The sequence below is a fragment of the Rattus norvegicus genome, chromosome 6 (genome assembly GCF_036323735.1).
Source record: "Rattus norvegicus strain BN/NHsdMcwi chromosome 6, GRCr8, whole genome shotgun sequence".
NCBI classification, from domain to species: domain Eukaryota; kingdom Metazoa; phylum Chordata; class Mammalia; order Rodentia; family Muridae; genus Rattus; species Rattus norvegicus.
This window is the reverse complement of record NC_086024.1, coordinates 108,455,730-108,473,678: the sequence shown is the minus strand read 5'-3', so window position 1 is coordinate 108,473,678 and position 17,949 is coordinate 108,455,730. Positions and strand designations below refer to the sequence as shown.

The 17,949-nt window shown below is 45.0% G+C and overlaps 1 protein-coding gene across 12 annotated transcripts in view; it reads right to left on the bottom strand.

The window, feature by feature from the left end:
* The window catches only part of Rgs6 (regulator of G-protein signaling 6), a 651,590-nt gene that overhangs the window by 53,794 nt on the left and 579,847 nt on the right, over window positions 1-17,949 (bottom strand). For all 12 annotated transcript variants that reach the window (XR_005505572.2, XM_063262367.1, XM_063262368.1 and 9 more), the window contains one exon: window positions 9,587-9,697. Coding sequence is in view for 11 of the 12 variants with exons in the window: in XM_063262367.1 (XP_063118437.1) it covers window positions 9,587-9,697 (111 nt within the window). In the remaining variant the exon portion in view is untranslated. The remainder of the gene's footprint in view (window positions 1-9,586; window positions 9,698-17,949) is intronic.

Genomic DNA, 17,949 nt, shown 5'->3' with positions numbered 1-17,949 from the left:
GGAAGCTATCCCCTCCACTGATGGACTAATGGGGCCTCCTCCAACCTCTCCCATCAGTTACAGAGCCAACTTTCCACTCGCCCCTTCGGCTTGTTTTCTAATGCCCAGGATACTTAGTCTAAGAAACTGGCTCCTTATCTTTTGTTCCTTCTTCAATACAGAAAGGAGAGATCAGCCTCTGGCTAGAATTGAGTGATGCACCAGTTATAAATGCATGACTCTCACCAGAATAAAGCAGATCCACTTGCTTAGAAACAGCATGCTGCCTTCCCTCACTGCTATAGCCACTGTGTTGTTTGTAGAGTACTAGGTAGACAGTGTTCTAACCACCTTATCTCTATTTGCTAATGGGCTGAGTCCTTACAGATACTCTGTGCAGAATGCTAGGGTTGTTTCCATTTTCCAGCTAGGGAAACTGAGAGCTCAGGACCAGTTGCCTTGGGACTTTCACTAGGAGGCGATGGAGTAGAGAATCCAATCTGGTCCTGTGGCTCCAAGCACAGCCTTAAACTTTGAGTTCATCCCTGCTCTTCAATCTCATATCCACAAGGAAGAAGGGGTGGGGTGGGGTTGGTCATATTATTCTGGTGCTGAACTCTTTCAGGTCCTCTCTTCCCACATGAAGTCTATGGGCTGACCCTCCTTGAAACAATGGCTCCTACTTCACAAGTCACATGCTGGAACCTCTTCTCTCCTTTTCACCTCCATTCCAACTCAAGATGGGAATCTGCAGACCAAGCAGGATCACAGGTCACAGCCAGAGTTGCTGAACTAGAAGCTCCAGTCTCACAAGGGTCCTCAGAGACTTAGTCATAGCAACCTTTAGGAACCACTGGTGTAGACAGTTTTTCCTTTTAGACGAAAACCCCTCACAGTCAGTATAGAAGACCAAGGGTTTTTCCTTGTTGTAGAGCTGACATACTATCTATATTCCTCTTAGAAGAGAACAGATGCATCCAAGTGCTTAAAAAGCAACAGATTCTCGAGGAGCCTGGCAGGAGAACTTGCTGGACTGGGGGAGCCATTTTACATTCATGCTTGGTGGGCTTGAAGCCACCTGCAGAGGCCAGCAAAGCACTAGTAGGGCTGGCGACTTGAAGTGAAATCGAAAATGTGAGTAACGAAAGTTTAAACCTAAGTAGCCATCTGTGACTGGTGGCTACGGTCCTGAGTATGTGGCCTAGATGCAAACCATGTGAACTCAGCTACCCCTCACTGACTCGTGGGACTGGCAGCCATGTCTTCTATTTCTAGGGCAGTGATCAATAGATCGTGTATGTGGGGATCAGGGAGGCTTCTGCAGTCTGGCTTTGCCTTTCCAGGTGTAGCTCAGTAGGGTCATGGTAGTAAGCTAGTGTTTTATGGAAGGCAGAACTTGCAAACCACGATACTATTTAGTTCCTATAAAGATTATTCTTTTTATATTTAAACATTTAAATATTCTGATACATCTATATTACATAATAATATATTTTATTATATATTATTGTTAAATTATTATATGATAATATATTTTAAAGTAATATTAGTAATTACTATTAGTTACTAAATAGATGGTATTTAGATACTACACATATTTAACCAAGGAAGTTTCTAAGCCCTGTATGGAAAGAGCAGCTTGATTCTTCCTAAGTGCTTTTGGAGAGAGGAATCAACTAAAGATAGAATTGCTAAATAAGGACTGAGAAAATTCCTAGTGTGTTCACATTACAACGAAGAAGCAAACACAATGACAAACAAAGGAGACCAGGAATGGTGTGGCCACATGGCTGATATAAGGATAGAGTAGGGCTCAGACATCCAGACAAAAGCCAGGGGCTATATTTCAGGACGATAGGAAAAGGACATGAAGATGGTTCAATGGCCTCTAGCCTGTGACCCCCATTACAGGCTCAGATGGCTACAACCACGGGAGCTGCAATAGGTGCAGGCGTCTTCCCATTCCAGTCAGTCTAAGATAACCATGTCTGCCACTGCTAGGGTAGAGGTGCCTGCAGAGAGCTTCAGGGTGGATTGTGACCAGTGGGGCTATTGGGACAAAATTCCAGGGCAGAATTGCAGGGTAGTGGTCTAGCCTGGGAAAGCTGCAAGGCCCTAACAGAGCGAGGACGTCCGCTGAGCTGTGGATATGATGCTGCCACCCAAATGGGTGTGGCAGACAGAATATCAGTCCAGAAAAGCCACAGGCACACGGCTCATCTTCAGAGAGTGGTGGAGGTGTCACCTCAGTCTGGTCTGACAGACAGAGGATCAAGACAAAGAGAATTCCTCTTAGATAAAGCCTTTAACTTTGCCCTGCTGTATTTAGACTCACTTGTGACCCATGGCTTGCTTCTTCTTTCATTGGAATGAACATGCCTATCTTAACTTCCCTTCATGGTTTGGAAATAATGTCGCTTGTTGGTTTCACAGCTGGAAGGGGCGTCAGCTGGAGATGACTTGAATCTTGACTTCCTCTTATCTATTTAGATGGTATTTAGATACTATTTTAAAGTAGATGTTAGAGAGAGACTGCTAGTGATATCTGGGCAACATATGAGAGTTTACAAACCGGGGAGCATGTGTAGAATGCTACAGATTAAAATTTTTGTCCCTCCAAAACTCATCTGTTGACATTTTGACCCCCAGCATGATGGTGTTAAGGGCTGGGGCCTTCGGAAGTCACTGAGCCAAGAGCAATGAAGTTAATGTCTTTATCAATAAACTCATTAGTAGGCTCAGAGCTCTCACCTTGCTGCCATAAGAGAACACAGAGGGAAGATACAAATTCACTCTGTAGCCAAGCCACCCGTGTGATCCTTCTGCCTCTGCCTCCTAAGTGTCACCTCGTTCAGACCATGAGCCATGCCTTCCTCAGACATTAATATACTGCCACCTTGGTCTCAACATTCTCGGTTTCCAGAACAAAGAGAACCAAATTTCTTTCATTTGCAAGTCACACACTCAGTCTACTGTGTTTTTTGCTTGACAGCCTGAATGGACTAAGAGAAGTTGTCAGAAAAATTGTGAAACGGGGGCCAGTCCACTCAGGAAGCATATCTAATGACCTCAAAGTTAGGGCCATGCTGTGAAGAAACGATCTTGACTTATTTATTTATTTACCACCCCAAGAAGAGCTGGAAAGTCTTGGATATTCCAGCGGGGCGTGGTTCCCTTTCAGTGTTCTCAGTTCATCTGGCTTGACTGTGCCCTCTCATTGTGATCACTGAGCTGCAAGGTGGTTTAAAAGGTCATCTGAGGGCTAGACCCGGCCCGTGTCCAAATTGCCCCTGTGGCAGCTGACACTGGCTGTTTGTTGAGAGCTCATCTGGGGTTATTGAGGAGAGGGATCCCACATGGCTTTCCCAGTGGCTTGAACTTCTCCCTGCATGGCAGACCATTTCAAAGATTTAAGACCGTATGTTTAGAAATTACTGGGACTCTGTATGGCGGCCTCTCAGAGTGTCCCTTTGCCACAGTCTGTTGGCCAAATAAGACATCGAGGCCAGTCTGTATGAAAATAAATGTCTTCTTTCACCATAAGGATCAATACATCCACAAGGTGGGGCATGTTTAGGAACTGAGTGCTTTAAGAAAGGAACTTGAGGGACCTGGGGCAATGGTTCAGTAGTTAAGAAGTTCAGCACTTGTTGATCTTGTGTGGGACCAGTTCCCAGCATCACTTTGATGGCTCACAATGATCTGGGGCAATTATTACTCCAGTTCTTGGGTATCTGGTGCCCTCTTCTGGTCTCCAGAGGAACTAGATGGGCATGTGGTACACACACATACACACAGGTAAAACACTTATATGCATAAAATAGTTAATACATCTAATTTTTAAAGGGAGCTTAATAATTGTATATAGGCAAGTCAAAAATTGTCTCTGCTCCTCAGCAGGCCATCTTGACTGGGAGTGGATTCCTTCAGCCAGGTAGAAGGAACCAGGTTTGTTCACATGCTTGCTCCTCAGTAGAGAGGGAGCATCAAACCTACCCCATGCAGGGAAGAAATGGCTGACCACGATTCTGCGAGCCCCACCAGTTCATAAGGTCCCAACCTTGGATTAATGTTGCTACCAGAACTACTTCCCTTGGGCCTCCCTAAGATACTCTTCTGGTAATGTTTAGATCAGCCAAGTCTTTCCAGCTGTGGTCTGATGACTTTTAGCTGACTGCTCCCTCCATGCTAAGTCCTGACTATTGTTATTTTCTTCGATGGAAGCTGATTTCTCAGATGTCCTATCCCCCCCCTACCTCCCAACCTGATGATGAATGCTTTCTTATTCTTAGAGTTTTGCATCCAATAGCACCCTATCTGAGGCTCAGAAGGGATCCAAGGACAATGCCTGTTGTTTCAAGTATACCTCACATAGTTTTGTCCTTTATTCAGTCGCTGTCCCTCACTGGACACCCACCTTGCAGCAAATACAATATGTCCTTCATTTTTGTAGAGTGCAGGCTTTCCTCTGATATCCTCAGGCCTGGAGCTCAAAATAAGTCAGCATGGATTTCTCTGTAGCACAGAAGACTAGAGCCCGGTGCAGATGAACAGAAGGACATCCTCATTGCATCCTGCTTGTCCTCACATGGCTTCTCCTCTGCCCTATGCCACGAGCCATGCACACCTGAGGTCTGGGAAGACACTCAGGGATGATACACGAAGCCTCGAGGGAAGGGCACCTCCTATCATTTCTCCTGGCAGCTAACGTACTCAGTATTCCTGCTTTTGAGAAGGCCTTTATCTCTGGTTACTAGAATTTCCCTGGTTTCTAATCTTGCCCTGGCTCTTCTCCTTCCCCTCCCCTGTCTCCTGTCCTTTATTTTCCTCTCTAGAGCACACCCATCTCACCTTCTCCCTGCCAACAGCCTAACCTCTGCTTTATTGGTTGAGTCTGCCAAGGCCTTCCCTACAGAACCTGCTCTCTGCCTCAAATGGCTGAGTGCCCTTTGCCAAGCAAGGAGGAATTCTGGTGCCAGGTGGTAAGACGGCAGCTCCTATTGACTTTGCTAGAGTTTTAGCCAGAGGATTTCTTACTCAGAGCACATTACAAAGTAGGTCTCATTGTATGAGCTGAAGTTAGGTGAACTGGAGAAAGCGCTGACTGTTGGTTATTTCCTCGGTTGTCTTTGGATTTTACTGTGTAGATGGTGACCATCACTAGGCTGAGGTGTGATGTCAGCACTGATCTCACACTCTGCCTTTCTATTGACAGTTCCACAAGGCTGAGTGTGTATGGGAGCTCTGCAGGGGAAGTAGAGCTTCGTTTTCACTTGAGACAACAGAGCTCCATGTGCTCGAGTAGATAAGACTCCATGGCTGTACTGTTTCTTAGGTTAGGCATTAGGTTAGGGTAGATACTTGAATGATAACGTGAAAACTGGGCCACCTATTATAAAAGGGTCACCTACCCCTCTACGCAATCTATACTTTTGAGTACTTGTATGTGTCAGAAGACTGGACTCTAAAGCAAATCACAGGGCCTCTTTAGAAGTGACCTAGAGGGGTGTGACATAACAGCCGGAGGGGTGGGACACCCATGACATTGCACTGGATGGCCATCATGCCTGGGAAGGCTTGAGCGAGAAGGAAAGCCAGCCGGGAGAGGCAAACGGCTCAGAGAGACAGGCAGGGTTCGAAGCTCCCTACATACATAGTAGGCTCCACATTGTGGAAGCAGGTTACTAAGAGGGAATGGGGGTGGGGGCTGGGAGAGGGAGAGGGAGAGGGGAAGGGAGAGGGAGAGGGAGAGGGAGAGGGAGAGGGAGAGGGAGAGGGAGAGGGAGAGGGAGAGGGAGAGGGAGAGGGAGCTGACCAGATGCTGATAAAGACAATGAGGTCAGAGCACAGTGCCACCACCGATGCCAGAGTGGCAAGAACATAAAGAGAACACAGAAAACAAACACATCTGAGCGATGCAGGGGACAGCCCAAGAGATTTAAGAGTTCTACCCCAGAGGCCCAGAGTTCCTACTGAAGGATGAAAGACAGACAGACAGACTGACTGACAGAGGCAGAGAGACAGAGAGACAAAGACAGAGACAGAGAGAGACAGAGACACAGAGGCAGAGAGGCAGAGAGGCAGAGGGACAAACAGAAAGGGAAGTCAGACAAACACAGAGAGCAAAATCTTTAAAAAAATAAATTTTTAAAAATTTAGAAATATAAATTAAAATATATCTAAACAGTTAAAAATGAGAGAGAGAAAGAGAGAGAGAGAGAGAGAGACAGAGACAGAGACAGAGAGACAGAGACAGAGAGGGCAGACAAACACACAGAAAAACCTTTATAGAATAAATTTTAAAAACTTTAGAATATGAATTTAAATGTACCTAAATGGTTAAAAACAAGAGTCGGGGAGGGCATGAAAAACACAGAAGCAAGCATTTAGGAACAGGAGGAGGAAGAAAAGAGACACCCTGAGTTAATGAAAGTTTTAAATTCTTGCGTCCCTCAGAATGACGAAGACTACACAAACACCCACAAAGCAGTTTGAATAAGATGCATTCCCTAGAGTCTCAGGCATTTCAACATCTGGTCCCCAGCGGGAGCTGCCCTTCAGGGAGACTTAGGATCTCCTAAGGCCTTGCTGCCATTGGAGGCAGGCTTTGAGAGCTTAAGGCTTGCCCTACCCAGTTTTCACTCTCTACTTCCTGCTTGGGGTTCAGGATATGAACTGTCAGCTTGCTGCTCCAGCCACCATGCGTGCTGCCCATGCCTGCCACTTTCCATGATGGTGACAGACTGTTAACCTATGGAACCATAAGCCCAAAAAAATTCTCCCTCCTGGTGCTCTATCCCAGCAACGGAAAAGTACCTAATGCACTGGCCACCCCAGAAGCAGGATTTTAAAAGTAGATGCCCATTTGCACACTTTATGTCCTCTTAACATTGATAGAAATGTAGGTTCAGAACATCGGTTTAAAAGACATCATGCTAGCATACCTCTGGGACCAGTGCATTATGGGAAGGCAGGGGGAACTTCTGCTTTCAAGCATGCACATGCCCTGCTATGAATTAGTGATTCTTTAAACTCAAACCATGTAAAACATGATTGTGACTAGAACAGAAACTGGAATTTGAGGAGGCAGAAGCTGATTAGAAAATAAAAAGTTGAGGAAGAGGAAAAGAAATTTAAAAAAAGAGAGAGAGAGAGAAGAGAAGGAATCAGGAAAAAGACCAATGAAAGTGGGATCTTTGTATCTTGATATCGAAAGCAAAGCCATCACTAGGGGAAAAGGGGAAGGGACAGGTTGGCAGAGAGTCACAGAGAATGACTCTCTATGACCACAGGAGACATCCTCAAGTAAGAGAGCAAAGTGAGATTTATTTCAATCTATTGGGTTTAAGGATTAAGAGAGAAAGATCGCTCGTGTTGGGGTTGGAAGGGATGGGGACCTTTAAACTAAAGGCATGGAAAAGGGCTTCAGGTTTATTTAAGAAAATCTGGCACATGAACCGAAATTAAAACATGCACTCTGTTTGAAGTAATTCTTCCTTTGTAAAATTTATAGTAAAAAACTAATTAGATTTAGGTATAGGGATGTTCCTTGAATTGTTGTTTATATTACAGAAAAAGACATGAGTTAAATAGTTATGGCCTAGGGATTGGTTAAATAAATTTTACTTCATTCATGCCAGGGGATATTATGCAAATATTAAGAAGGATAAGGTGGATTAGTATGTGTTTATATATTGCTAATTAAAATAGCATTATATGTATATAATGAACATAATTACATTAGAGATGAGAATATTTTCTGTGTACGAAAATTTAAAGAGATAGTCACTAATTCAGAGCCTCTCAAATTTTTGAGTTCATCGCACCCTTAGGTCTTGGTAAATTTTACAATATCCATGAGTCCTAAGAAATACTTAATATCTAATATTTTTGTTTATCTAACGTAGGACGGGTCAACTTAACATGAATTAGTATCCTAGCAACTTAACAACTATATAAAATACACATACATTGAAGGAAAAAAGTCTTAATTTCATTCTTAACCCCTCTCCTGACTGGTTTTTATGTTAACCTGACATAAGCTAGCATTGTCTGGTAAGAGGGGCCTTAACTGAGAAATTGTCTCCACAGATTTCACAAGCCTTAGGGCATTTTCTTAACCAGTGGTTAATGTGAGAGGGTCTAGCCCATTGTGGGTGGTGTCATCCCTGGCTGGTGATCCTGGGTTCTATAAGAAAGCAGGCTGAGCAAGCCACATGGAGCAAGTCAGTAAGCAGCACCCCTCCATGGCTTCTGCATCAGTTCCTGCCTCTAGGTGCCTGCCCTGTTTGAGTTCCTGTCCTGACCTCCCTCTGTGATAGACCTGTTACCTGGAAGTGTAAGCAAAATAGAGTTGCTTTGGTCATGATACATCACATCACTATTAATCGTAACCAAGGCAGTCTCTATGAATATATGTTATGCACTGCACATCTTCTCCAACTGGATCTAGCAGGATCATGCCCACCCGAACTTCCTAGTCTGTGTCAATTTTTAATCACAAAACTTGGAACTTGAATTTGCAAAGATGAGACATTAAAAAGGAAGGGATGTGGGCTGATCCTTACACTGAATGAACCCAAGCCAGTATGTACATCAGATGTCCTGTGGAGTCTGCCAGTGGTGCACAGAGGACCACCCTTGGGAGTCCTCTCAGTGCCCAGCACCCTGCTGCAGGGTGAGAACTGAGACATCAGACATTTCCTGGAGGGCAGGTTGGAGGAAGGGAGGAGTTCCCTTCTTTATGCATACCAGGATAGACTAACATTTTATAGTAAGTATCTATGACTTTTACTAAAAGAGAAAGACAACACTGGAGTCACAGAGAATGAAAGAAGAAATCAGAGGGCGAAGGAGTACCACACAGAACTGTGCCGGCATGTCTAGGAATTGTGACTGTGCTCAAGTTCCCCTCAGCTGTTAAGTCAACACACCTGTTTCCCACCCAGGGCAGGGCCAAGTACTGCTAAAACTGTTGATGCCTCTGATGTCAGAAGGCCAGTGTGAGGCCTAGCCACAGCCCTGAGCCTCCGCCTGGGTTCCAGCCTTAAGGCTGCTGCATTCCAACTGTGCATCCTTGGGCCAAGTCCTCAGCTGCTCTCTGCTTTATTGCCTTGTCTTTTCCACAGGGAGAATAATGTTCTTTGTATATATTAATTTTAGATAAGGATTTAGCTTCTAGTTCCCCAGCCCCTTCACTCCCTGCCTTCTGAGGAACTCCTAGATGAATGCATTCACCCATTGTTGTTAAATCAGGCTCGTATCGCTGAGGGAGGTTGGTGGGAAGAACTGAGAGACAGGGATGGTACATAGAGGGGGTAGTCAGTGTTGCTGCGATCTGAGATGGAGGAGACAAGTTGAGGCAGCAGAGTCTCCCCTTCTGGCCGCGAAAGCCATAGGAGCAGTTCTAGCTGCCATGACGGACACAGAGAACCCATGGACAAACCACAGCAGCAAGGAGGAACCTTGAGCAAGCAGACAGCAGTGTGGAGGACGCTTGGGCCTTTTCTAGTCTCATTCGTGTTAGAATAGGGAACAAGGTAATTGCCTTAGATTACAGATTTTTCACTCCCCCAACCTTTGTTTGGTTTGTTTGTTTATGTGTTACCTCATCTCTATGTCCCATAAGGTGATGTCATCGCTGATCCAAGGGTTAGATGGCTCTGCTGGTGTTATGAAAGGGTCGTATTCCACATACTGCTCCGTGTAAGCGATTAAGCTGTAGGAGAAAGCAAGGCAAAGAACTGACTTCCTAGGCAGGCAGGCAGTGCTGTCCCACACCAACAACAGCAGTGTTTGCAGGAAAAACCCACTCCCACTCCTGATTGGTCGAGCTGCTCTCAGCCTCCCCTGTCCCGAACAAGCCAGGTTTTCTCTGTTACCATAAGTTCTAGTATATACACACTGGTATCCTTTCCCAGTACTTGACTCTTTCCTGGAACCACAGTGCCTCTCCCATGGCATACGCCAGCTTCACTAATACAGAGGTCACAACCTCGAATGATATGATTACGAACTTCAAAAAAATAAGTTGAATTCACAGTGAATTCCACAGTTCTATCAGAATCCTTCAACCCAATGGTACACTTCCTGTATGGACTTTTAAATCCCACCCGACTGTGAGTTCACACAGGCTTGGGTTTCAAAAGCAACTCAGTTTTTCTAGCTAGAGTTATAACCTAATATATATGACTAGCTGACACGTATATAGAAAATAGAAAATGGCTAGGGGCAATGCTAGGGTAGGGTGCATATGTGTGTGTGTGTGTATATGTAATGAGACCAGTGGCCCTAAATGCCCATCACACAGTACTAAATTACCATTTGGGGCAGGCCAGGAGCAATGGCCCCAGGTGTTTCCCCCCAACCTTTCTCACAGACGCATCTGTCGTTCATCTTCTGAGTCTTCAGTGAGCCTCACTGTTTCTAAAGCATACGCTTTTATAGCTGTTATTATTTTATAGCTGATTAATTAATTAATTTTTAACAAGGTTAGCTTCTACTCACGAGTCCCCTAGCATCCCTCACTCCCTGCCTTCTGAGGAACTCCCAGATGAATTCACCTCACTATTGTCAAACCAGTGTCCACATTACCAATCTGGATACGACCGTTGGCTGCTCAGCTAACAGTATCCTACTCCGTTCCAGTGTTTTAGCAAACCTGTGAAACATAGAAATAGACTTTCCCCACCCCCACTCCATTCTGTATTAGATCCTCCATCCGGGTGTCCCTGCCTCCAGATGGTGTCTTCTCTGCAGCCCTTAGTGCCCTGGCTTCTATCTGGACAGCCGGCTCCTTGGACCTGACGTCAAGCCATCATCTCGTGACTCTCTTCATTCCTAAGTTGGTTCTTTGTTCCCTGGATTCCACTTCTGGATCTTGCTTTCACCTTATAGCTGTGATGAAGCCCATCGTTTAGTCGCTGTCTAGCAAGGTTCTCCAGAACTGAATATCTGAGTGCCTGGGCTCTAAGAATGCCTGTCAATCTCCGTATTTGACCGATAGTGGCGGGCATAGGTCACTGTGTTGAGAGTCACCTCCTTCAGAGGCTGGAAGGTATTGCTCTACATTTTCGTTGCCCAGCGTCACTGCTGAGAACTCTGGGTCCACATTGTTACTTTGTCAGTTTCTCTCTATGTGGATTTCGAGTCTCCTCCTCATTGCTAAAGTGCTCTGCAATTTCATGATGGCCCTCCCCTTGTTGTTTGGATTCCTCATACTAAGTACAATATGAAACACATTTTAAAAGACTCCTGTAAAGTTTATTTCTTTGTTGTTTTAATACCCATAATCCACCACTTTTCTTGTTCAACAAGACAAATTTTAATTAACAAACAAACAACCTGGACTATAAGTCCAGTTTTTCTTTCAGTGTTTCATCTCCTTGTTGGACTGTCTTTTGACTTGTCAAGTTAATGATTTTAAATCATAGGTAGACACACTCTTAAGAGTCTTATCATAGCACCGAGTTTCTCATATACCAATGAAATGTCTATTCATATATCAAAGGTCACTAATCTTCCAATGTATTATGTTTCTTCTGTTGGTTGAGTTATTTTTGGTTGTCCAAGTCCCTTCCTTCTGTTTGAATATGTAAATGATATCCCTTCAGTCTGGGTCTTTCCCTGAGGATCTGGAAAAACTATAGACATCCATTTGTACTGAAGAGTCAAGTACAGAAACCTGCTAGGTGTGAGTGTGTGTGTGTGTGTGTGTGTGTGTGTGTGTGTGTGTGTGTGTACAGAGTTTGTAAACTGATGAGCATCCTGGGCAGGTCACAGGCCACCTGCTTGTTTTTTAATTAAAGCTCAGAACTACAGAGCTAGAGTCTTTCCTCTGAGGACATTTATTTTTCTCTAAGCATCTGTCCGCAAGCCATTTCTGCAAGGTTCACATGGTAAATGGTTGAGGCCTTATGAGCCAGATAGTGTTTATCTCAGCACTTCTACAGTTTACAATGAGGAGTGGAGAGTACCACCTCTCTCCTTCTCAGAAACCCCCTAGTTCAGTAAATAGAATATCCATTTATCTGGATAAATGGCGTTTCCACCATTATAATGCAGGTATGGGGCAGCCTATACCTAGAAGCCCTACACAGTAGATACAACATCTACCATCTCTTTTGTCTTCATTTGGCTCCAGTGATGCTGACTATACCTGAGTTCTGAGGTTATGTGTCTCACTGCCTCCAGAGAGTAGGGGGACTGGTTTCCAGGGGCACACGTGATCTAAGAGCAGAAGTCTCTAGAGGCAGAATGAGCTCGTTTGGATGCTATCAGCTATGCTTCACTCTTGCCTTCCATGGTCCTCTTGGATCACATGACTCCAGAGGTGAGCTGGCTCACTTTCTAACCACGCTTGTGTGCCAACCTGTAGAATACAATGCTCTTCCTTCCGACCCCAGCCACTTACACTCTGATCAAATTCTGAAATATTATAAGCTATCAAAGGTACACAATTCTAGGAACCACTTGAGTACAAACCTAACACTTGAGAAAATGAGGCAGAAGATTGTGAGTTGGAGGCTAGCCTGGGCTATTTAGAGAGCCTCTACAACAAAACTAACCAACCATACACACAAAAAGCATAAGGAATAACATCTATACTCAATGCCCAATTGAAAAGCTCAGATATTTACAAATACAGAAACGAAGGCCTGTGGGTTTTCTTGGGAAAATGGGTTGAACCCACTAATCTGACAATTTGTTAAGCTTGAGTTTAAGATCGATGGATGAAGGATCCACCAATTCCTGGGCACTGGGTAGGTGTTAGACTCTATTCAAGCACTGTTAAAATCATGGTCAGTGTTAATCAGACACTTTTTAAGCTGCTATTTTAGGCATACGCTAAGGCGGGTCAACTTGGCTTCCTAATTAGTAGCTGTAGACTCGCCCTTGCTACCCTGAGCAAAGGACTGCATATAACAACTAGCTGGACTTCTCTTTGACACCTGCAGCCTCCGGTTTGGGATAATTATGAAAATATCACAGCTGACCGCCCTGGATCTTAAAGGCACAGCCCCAGTCAGGGCTGCTTGAAACTGTTTGTGCCAGACTTTTTGTTATCAGAACAGTCCATGAACTCTAGATGACCCTACAACCATTTCTGCTTTGGCCAAAGGAAGAGCACTTCTCATGGTCGAAGGACTAATTACTGTGATGGGTGCTAAGAGGTAAAGTCTCTTGTCCCGAAACACAAGCCTCAATGATTATGAATAGTACTAAGAGGCAAGATTCTGATTGGCCCAAACAAATGACTGTGATTGGTTCACACCAGGGCCAGTAAACAGCTCTATAAACAGTGTGTGCAGGCTTATTAGTAAGTAGGCTGGGAGGTACTCTTCTGTGCTACCTTCTCTGCTGTTGCAGCATTTGGCCCGATTCAAAGAATTTTCCACAGAAATGGCGGCACCAGGAAAGAAACAGCAGAAAGTGTTGGTGATGGCAATCGGCTGCATAGCTGAAGGGAGGTAGTGGCCTTGGCATGATTGCTCTACAGCTGGGAAAGAAGTGACCTTGGACGGTGCCCAGCACTGGTGATCCCCACTGCCTAGCAGCCCTTCCTGACTGAATGTCCATGTCTGAATGGTCTCAACAGTGGCAGACACTGGCTTCCTGAGTGGCAACCATTCGGATTCCTAAAAGATGTCTCCCAAGGAGGCAGACATCCTGAGTCATCTCAGCAGCATGCTGGCATCTGAGATCCAAGATCTGAGACCATCCAGGAAGAAGAGAGAAGCAGGCCGAGAAGAGAGCCGAGAGGTGACTAAAGGATAAACAACCTGTAGGCCCTATTTACTACAAGAGTTCCAGAGAACTGACCAGTTTTCAGGACCATGGGTCTCAGTGCCCTGGTTGAATGCAGTGACATTGGATGCTATCAAGAGCCAAGAGTTCCAATGCATAAAGCTTGTGCGGGGCTTCGAATAATCACAGGGCTAAGGCTCCTTACCTAAGAGCCTAACGAGGACTCTGACACTGGAGTATGCCTCCTTACTGCTTCCTGATGCCAAGCCCTGAGGGAAACAAAAGTTGCCAGAGACCAGCATTTGAAGGGTGTCTGTGAAAGTTAATATCATCAACTTGATAGGCTCTAGAAGACATAGAAGACAGAACTCTGGGTGTCCCTGTGAGGTGTTATTTAGATTAGGTTTAGTCTCTAGACTGTTTGCGAGGAGTTATTTTGGTTAGAGTAATTAAAGTGAGAGGCACCATTCTCTAGGCTGGGGTCCTGGACTGCATGAAGTGGGTGGCACCATTCTCTAGGCTGGAGTCCTGGACTGCATGAAGTGGGCGGCACCATTCTCTAGGCTGGGGTCCTGGACTGCATGAAGTGGGCGGCACCATTCTCTAGGCTGGAGTCCTGGACTGCATAAACGGAGAAAGCTAGCTGAGCAGCAGCAGTCCTGCCTACTTCCTGATTGGGAGTGCAATGTGATCCACTGCCTCAAGCTCCTGCCACCAGAACTGCCCTGGCCCGATGGGCTTTACTCTCCAACTCTGAGCCCAAAGAAGCTTCTCCTCACTTTGGTTGCTTTTGTCAGGCTATCTTATCACAGCAATAGGAAAAGTAATTCCCTTGACTACCTATAATTTCTGTCCAAGTAGAACAAAAAAAATCTTCTACTATCTGATTAGTGAAAAGTTCATATTATTTTTATTCATTTAGTGACATGTTTGGGGGGGTGAGAAGAAAAAGAATATTATATATAATTATATGTTATATATAAATTAATTTATATTAGTTTTATTCACTTAGTGGCTTTGGAGGGAATAAAAAAGAATGGTTTATTATATATAATTATATTTACATAAAGTTTACTATACTTTATTTAGTCATCTTCTTTGTATTAGACACAGGGTTTTAATATAGTTTTAGTATGGTATAGTTTATTGCTTGTATATAGGTTTTTTTCTTTTTTATCTTGCAGCAGTGTGGACCTTAAATGTCTCCTAAAAATCCCTGTGTTGAAGCCCTCATCCCCAGTGCAACAGGGTTCAGAAGCAGAACCCTGAGAGGTGAACAAATCACAGGTTCTGGCCTCATGACTGGATTGTCTTTCCACAGATCCATTATTTAACAGGCCACAGTGGGGCGTGGAAATAGCTTGTTTCACTTGAGGGAGTAGGTCATTGGGTTGTGACCCCAAAGGGTGTATTTCTTTTAGCTTTTTTTCTCCTCACTTCCTATCTTTGCTTCTGGGCTACTATGAGGTACATAGTTTTGCTCCACCATGCTGTTCTGCCTTACCACAGGCTAAAAGACAACACAGCCAATAGGTGCAAACTGAAGTTGTGAACTGAACCTTTCCTCTTTTAACTTGGTTTCCTCGAGTAATTTGTCACAGCAACAGAATGCTGGCTTACACACATCTTCTTCAGTATTTATTTGGAAAATCATATCTGCGAGTAGAATAATTTGGCCCAAAGATATACACATTTTCATAATTACTTCTCCACACTAGAAATTTTCTTTTTTCCTAAGCAGAGCTGCTGTGGGTCGGCAGTTTCCTCTACTACAGTAAGATCACAACCACCGTCTCTATCACCAAACTACAAAGGGCAAAACAGGGTCAACTGTTAATGCTAAGAATGTAAAGGTTTTAGCCAGAGGCACCATTGCGACATGAAATGTGGTCCACAAGCAGCAACGCAGGTGCCCCCTACAAGCTGTCATGATTCTTAGCTTCTGGGCTCTACCAAGCCCATCCTCACGTTAATAAGGTTCCCAGGCGACTCCTACGCGCATGAAAGTTTTTAAAAATCTGATCAATTTTCCAAAGAGCACAGGCTATGCAGTGTTTTCCTTACTAAGTCATAATGAAGGGGGGACTGGGGAGATGGCTCAGTGGGGAAAGTGCTTGCTGTGTGAATACGAGGACCTGAATTTAGATTCCCAGTTCTAGGTAAAAAGATGGGCGTAATGTCCCGTGCCTGTAATCCCGGTATTAAGATGGAGACAGGATGATGCCTGGGTTCCACTGGCCAGCCAGCCTTGATGGATTGGCCAGCTCTAGGTCCAGTGAGTAATCCTGTTTCACAAAACAAGGTAGAGAATGATATTGACTTTTGGCCTTCACATGTCCCCACATACAACACATAATCACCCGGGAAGAGAATCTCACTGAGAGGCCGGCTGAATCGGACTGGCCTGTGGGCATGTCTGGGGGTTGGGGGAGGACCGTCTTGATAACACTGATTGAGGCAGGATGCTCCACCCCACTGTGGCAGCACCATTCCCTGGGTTTGGGTCCTGAATGGTATTAAAGTGAGTGGAGTAGTGGGCGTGCATCCTCCACACTCTTGACTACGGGCCGACCAGCTGCTTCAAGTTTCTAGCTTGGATTGCCGTCATGATGGAAATGATGGACTGTAACCTGCAACCGTAGGTTGAGCAAACCAGTTCTTTCTTAAAGTTACCGTCGTCAGAGTGTTTGATCACAATGGCAGGAAGGAAACTAGGATGCACGTACATGAACCTGCACATGCACGCACGCGCACGCACTCACTCACGCACACACACCCACGCACGCGCGCATGCGCCATAATGAAAGAAGCTGCTAATGCCCGTTTTAAAGGTGGCTGTCGATTTCCTGCCACCCCAGAGCCTCCTTGCCCTCCTAAGTACAGACCATCCACCAGCAGGGCAGAAGAAGCAGTGGCTCACATTGGAAGACTTTTGTTTCAGTTCTTGGTTGGGAGATTTGTTTGATCTTTATCAGGTTCATACTACTGTACACAGTGGCTTTGTTGAATACTCAAGACCACTGTGCTAAAGAAAAATTTTTGAAAAAAAAAAAAAAACCCAGGAAACTATTTCGAAAGAATCTTGAACATCTTCTGCAGATACAGATACATGTCTGAAGCCACCGTGCACAGTGGAGGCTCATGGTCGCCTGTCCTGTGAGTCTCCTTTGAGGTTTGCATCCTGACCGGTAGGAACTCATCTGAAAGAACTTTATAGAGCAGCAAGAATAAAGTCCAGGGAAAGTGAGCTCAGGAAGGACCCCTGTGGGACAGGAGCAGGATGCTCGACAGCCCACAACAGTAGCCACTCCATTGTCACTGGGAGAATTTTACTCACCCTGAAAGAAATGACAATGATGTCACAAATGACCACAGACTTAGTAGCTTTAAATAGCGTGAGTGTGTACTCAGCTCTGGAGGCTAGAAGTCTGCAATCAAGGGCTCACCAGGACTTCGTTCCCTCCCAAGAGTCCAGAGGGGAATCATTCTTGCTTACTGAAGCTTCTAGTGGCTCCAGGCAGCCCAGTCCTCACTTGCATTACTGCAGTCTCGGTCTCTTCTCTAGTGGCCGTCTCCTGTGTCTGCAACCTGACCTCTCTTCTCGTTTCACCCTATCTCTTCTCTCTGTCTTTTACTTTCCCTTCTCCCCACCCCTCCCCTCTCCTCTCCTTCATTCCCCTCCCCTCTCTTCTCTTTGTTTCCTAGTATGAATGGCTATCATTGGACTTAAGGTTCTTCTGGAAAATACATCTCAGGGTCTTAAAAATATGTATACATATTTAATATACATTACTTGAAAATTTCACACATGTGTACAATGTATTTTGCTCAAACACACTCCTATCCCACCACCCCCGTCCAATTCCTTCCATTTCTCCATCTCATTCTACACCACCAAGTTCATGTCCTTTTTCTTCGTAACCAACAGAGCCCACTTGGTGATGCCAGTATGTGCCTGTGTACAGGGCCATCCACCAGGGCATGGGCAACCCACCAAGGCCACTTAGTCACATCTGCAAGGATGCTTCCCCCATGTGGGGCCACACTTGCAGGTCCCACAGGACAAGACCTGGCCATATCTGTTGTGTGTGTGTGTGTGGCGGGGATAAAACTATTCAACCCCCTAGCAAGGAAAATGTAAACAGTAAGGGGGTTCTAAAGGACAAAACTGGATCACCTGACTGCTTAGACAAGTTGTCACCAACAAACGTAAATTCTGCTCAA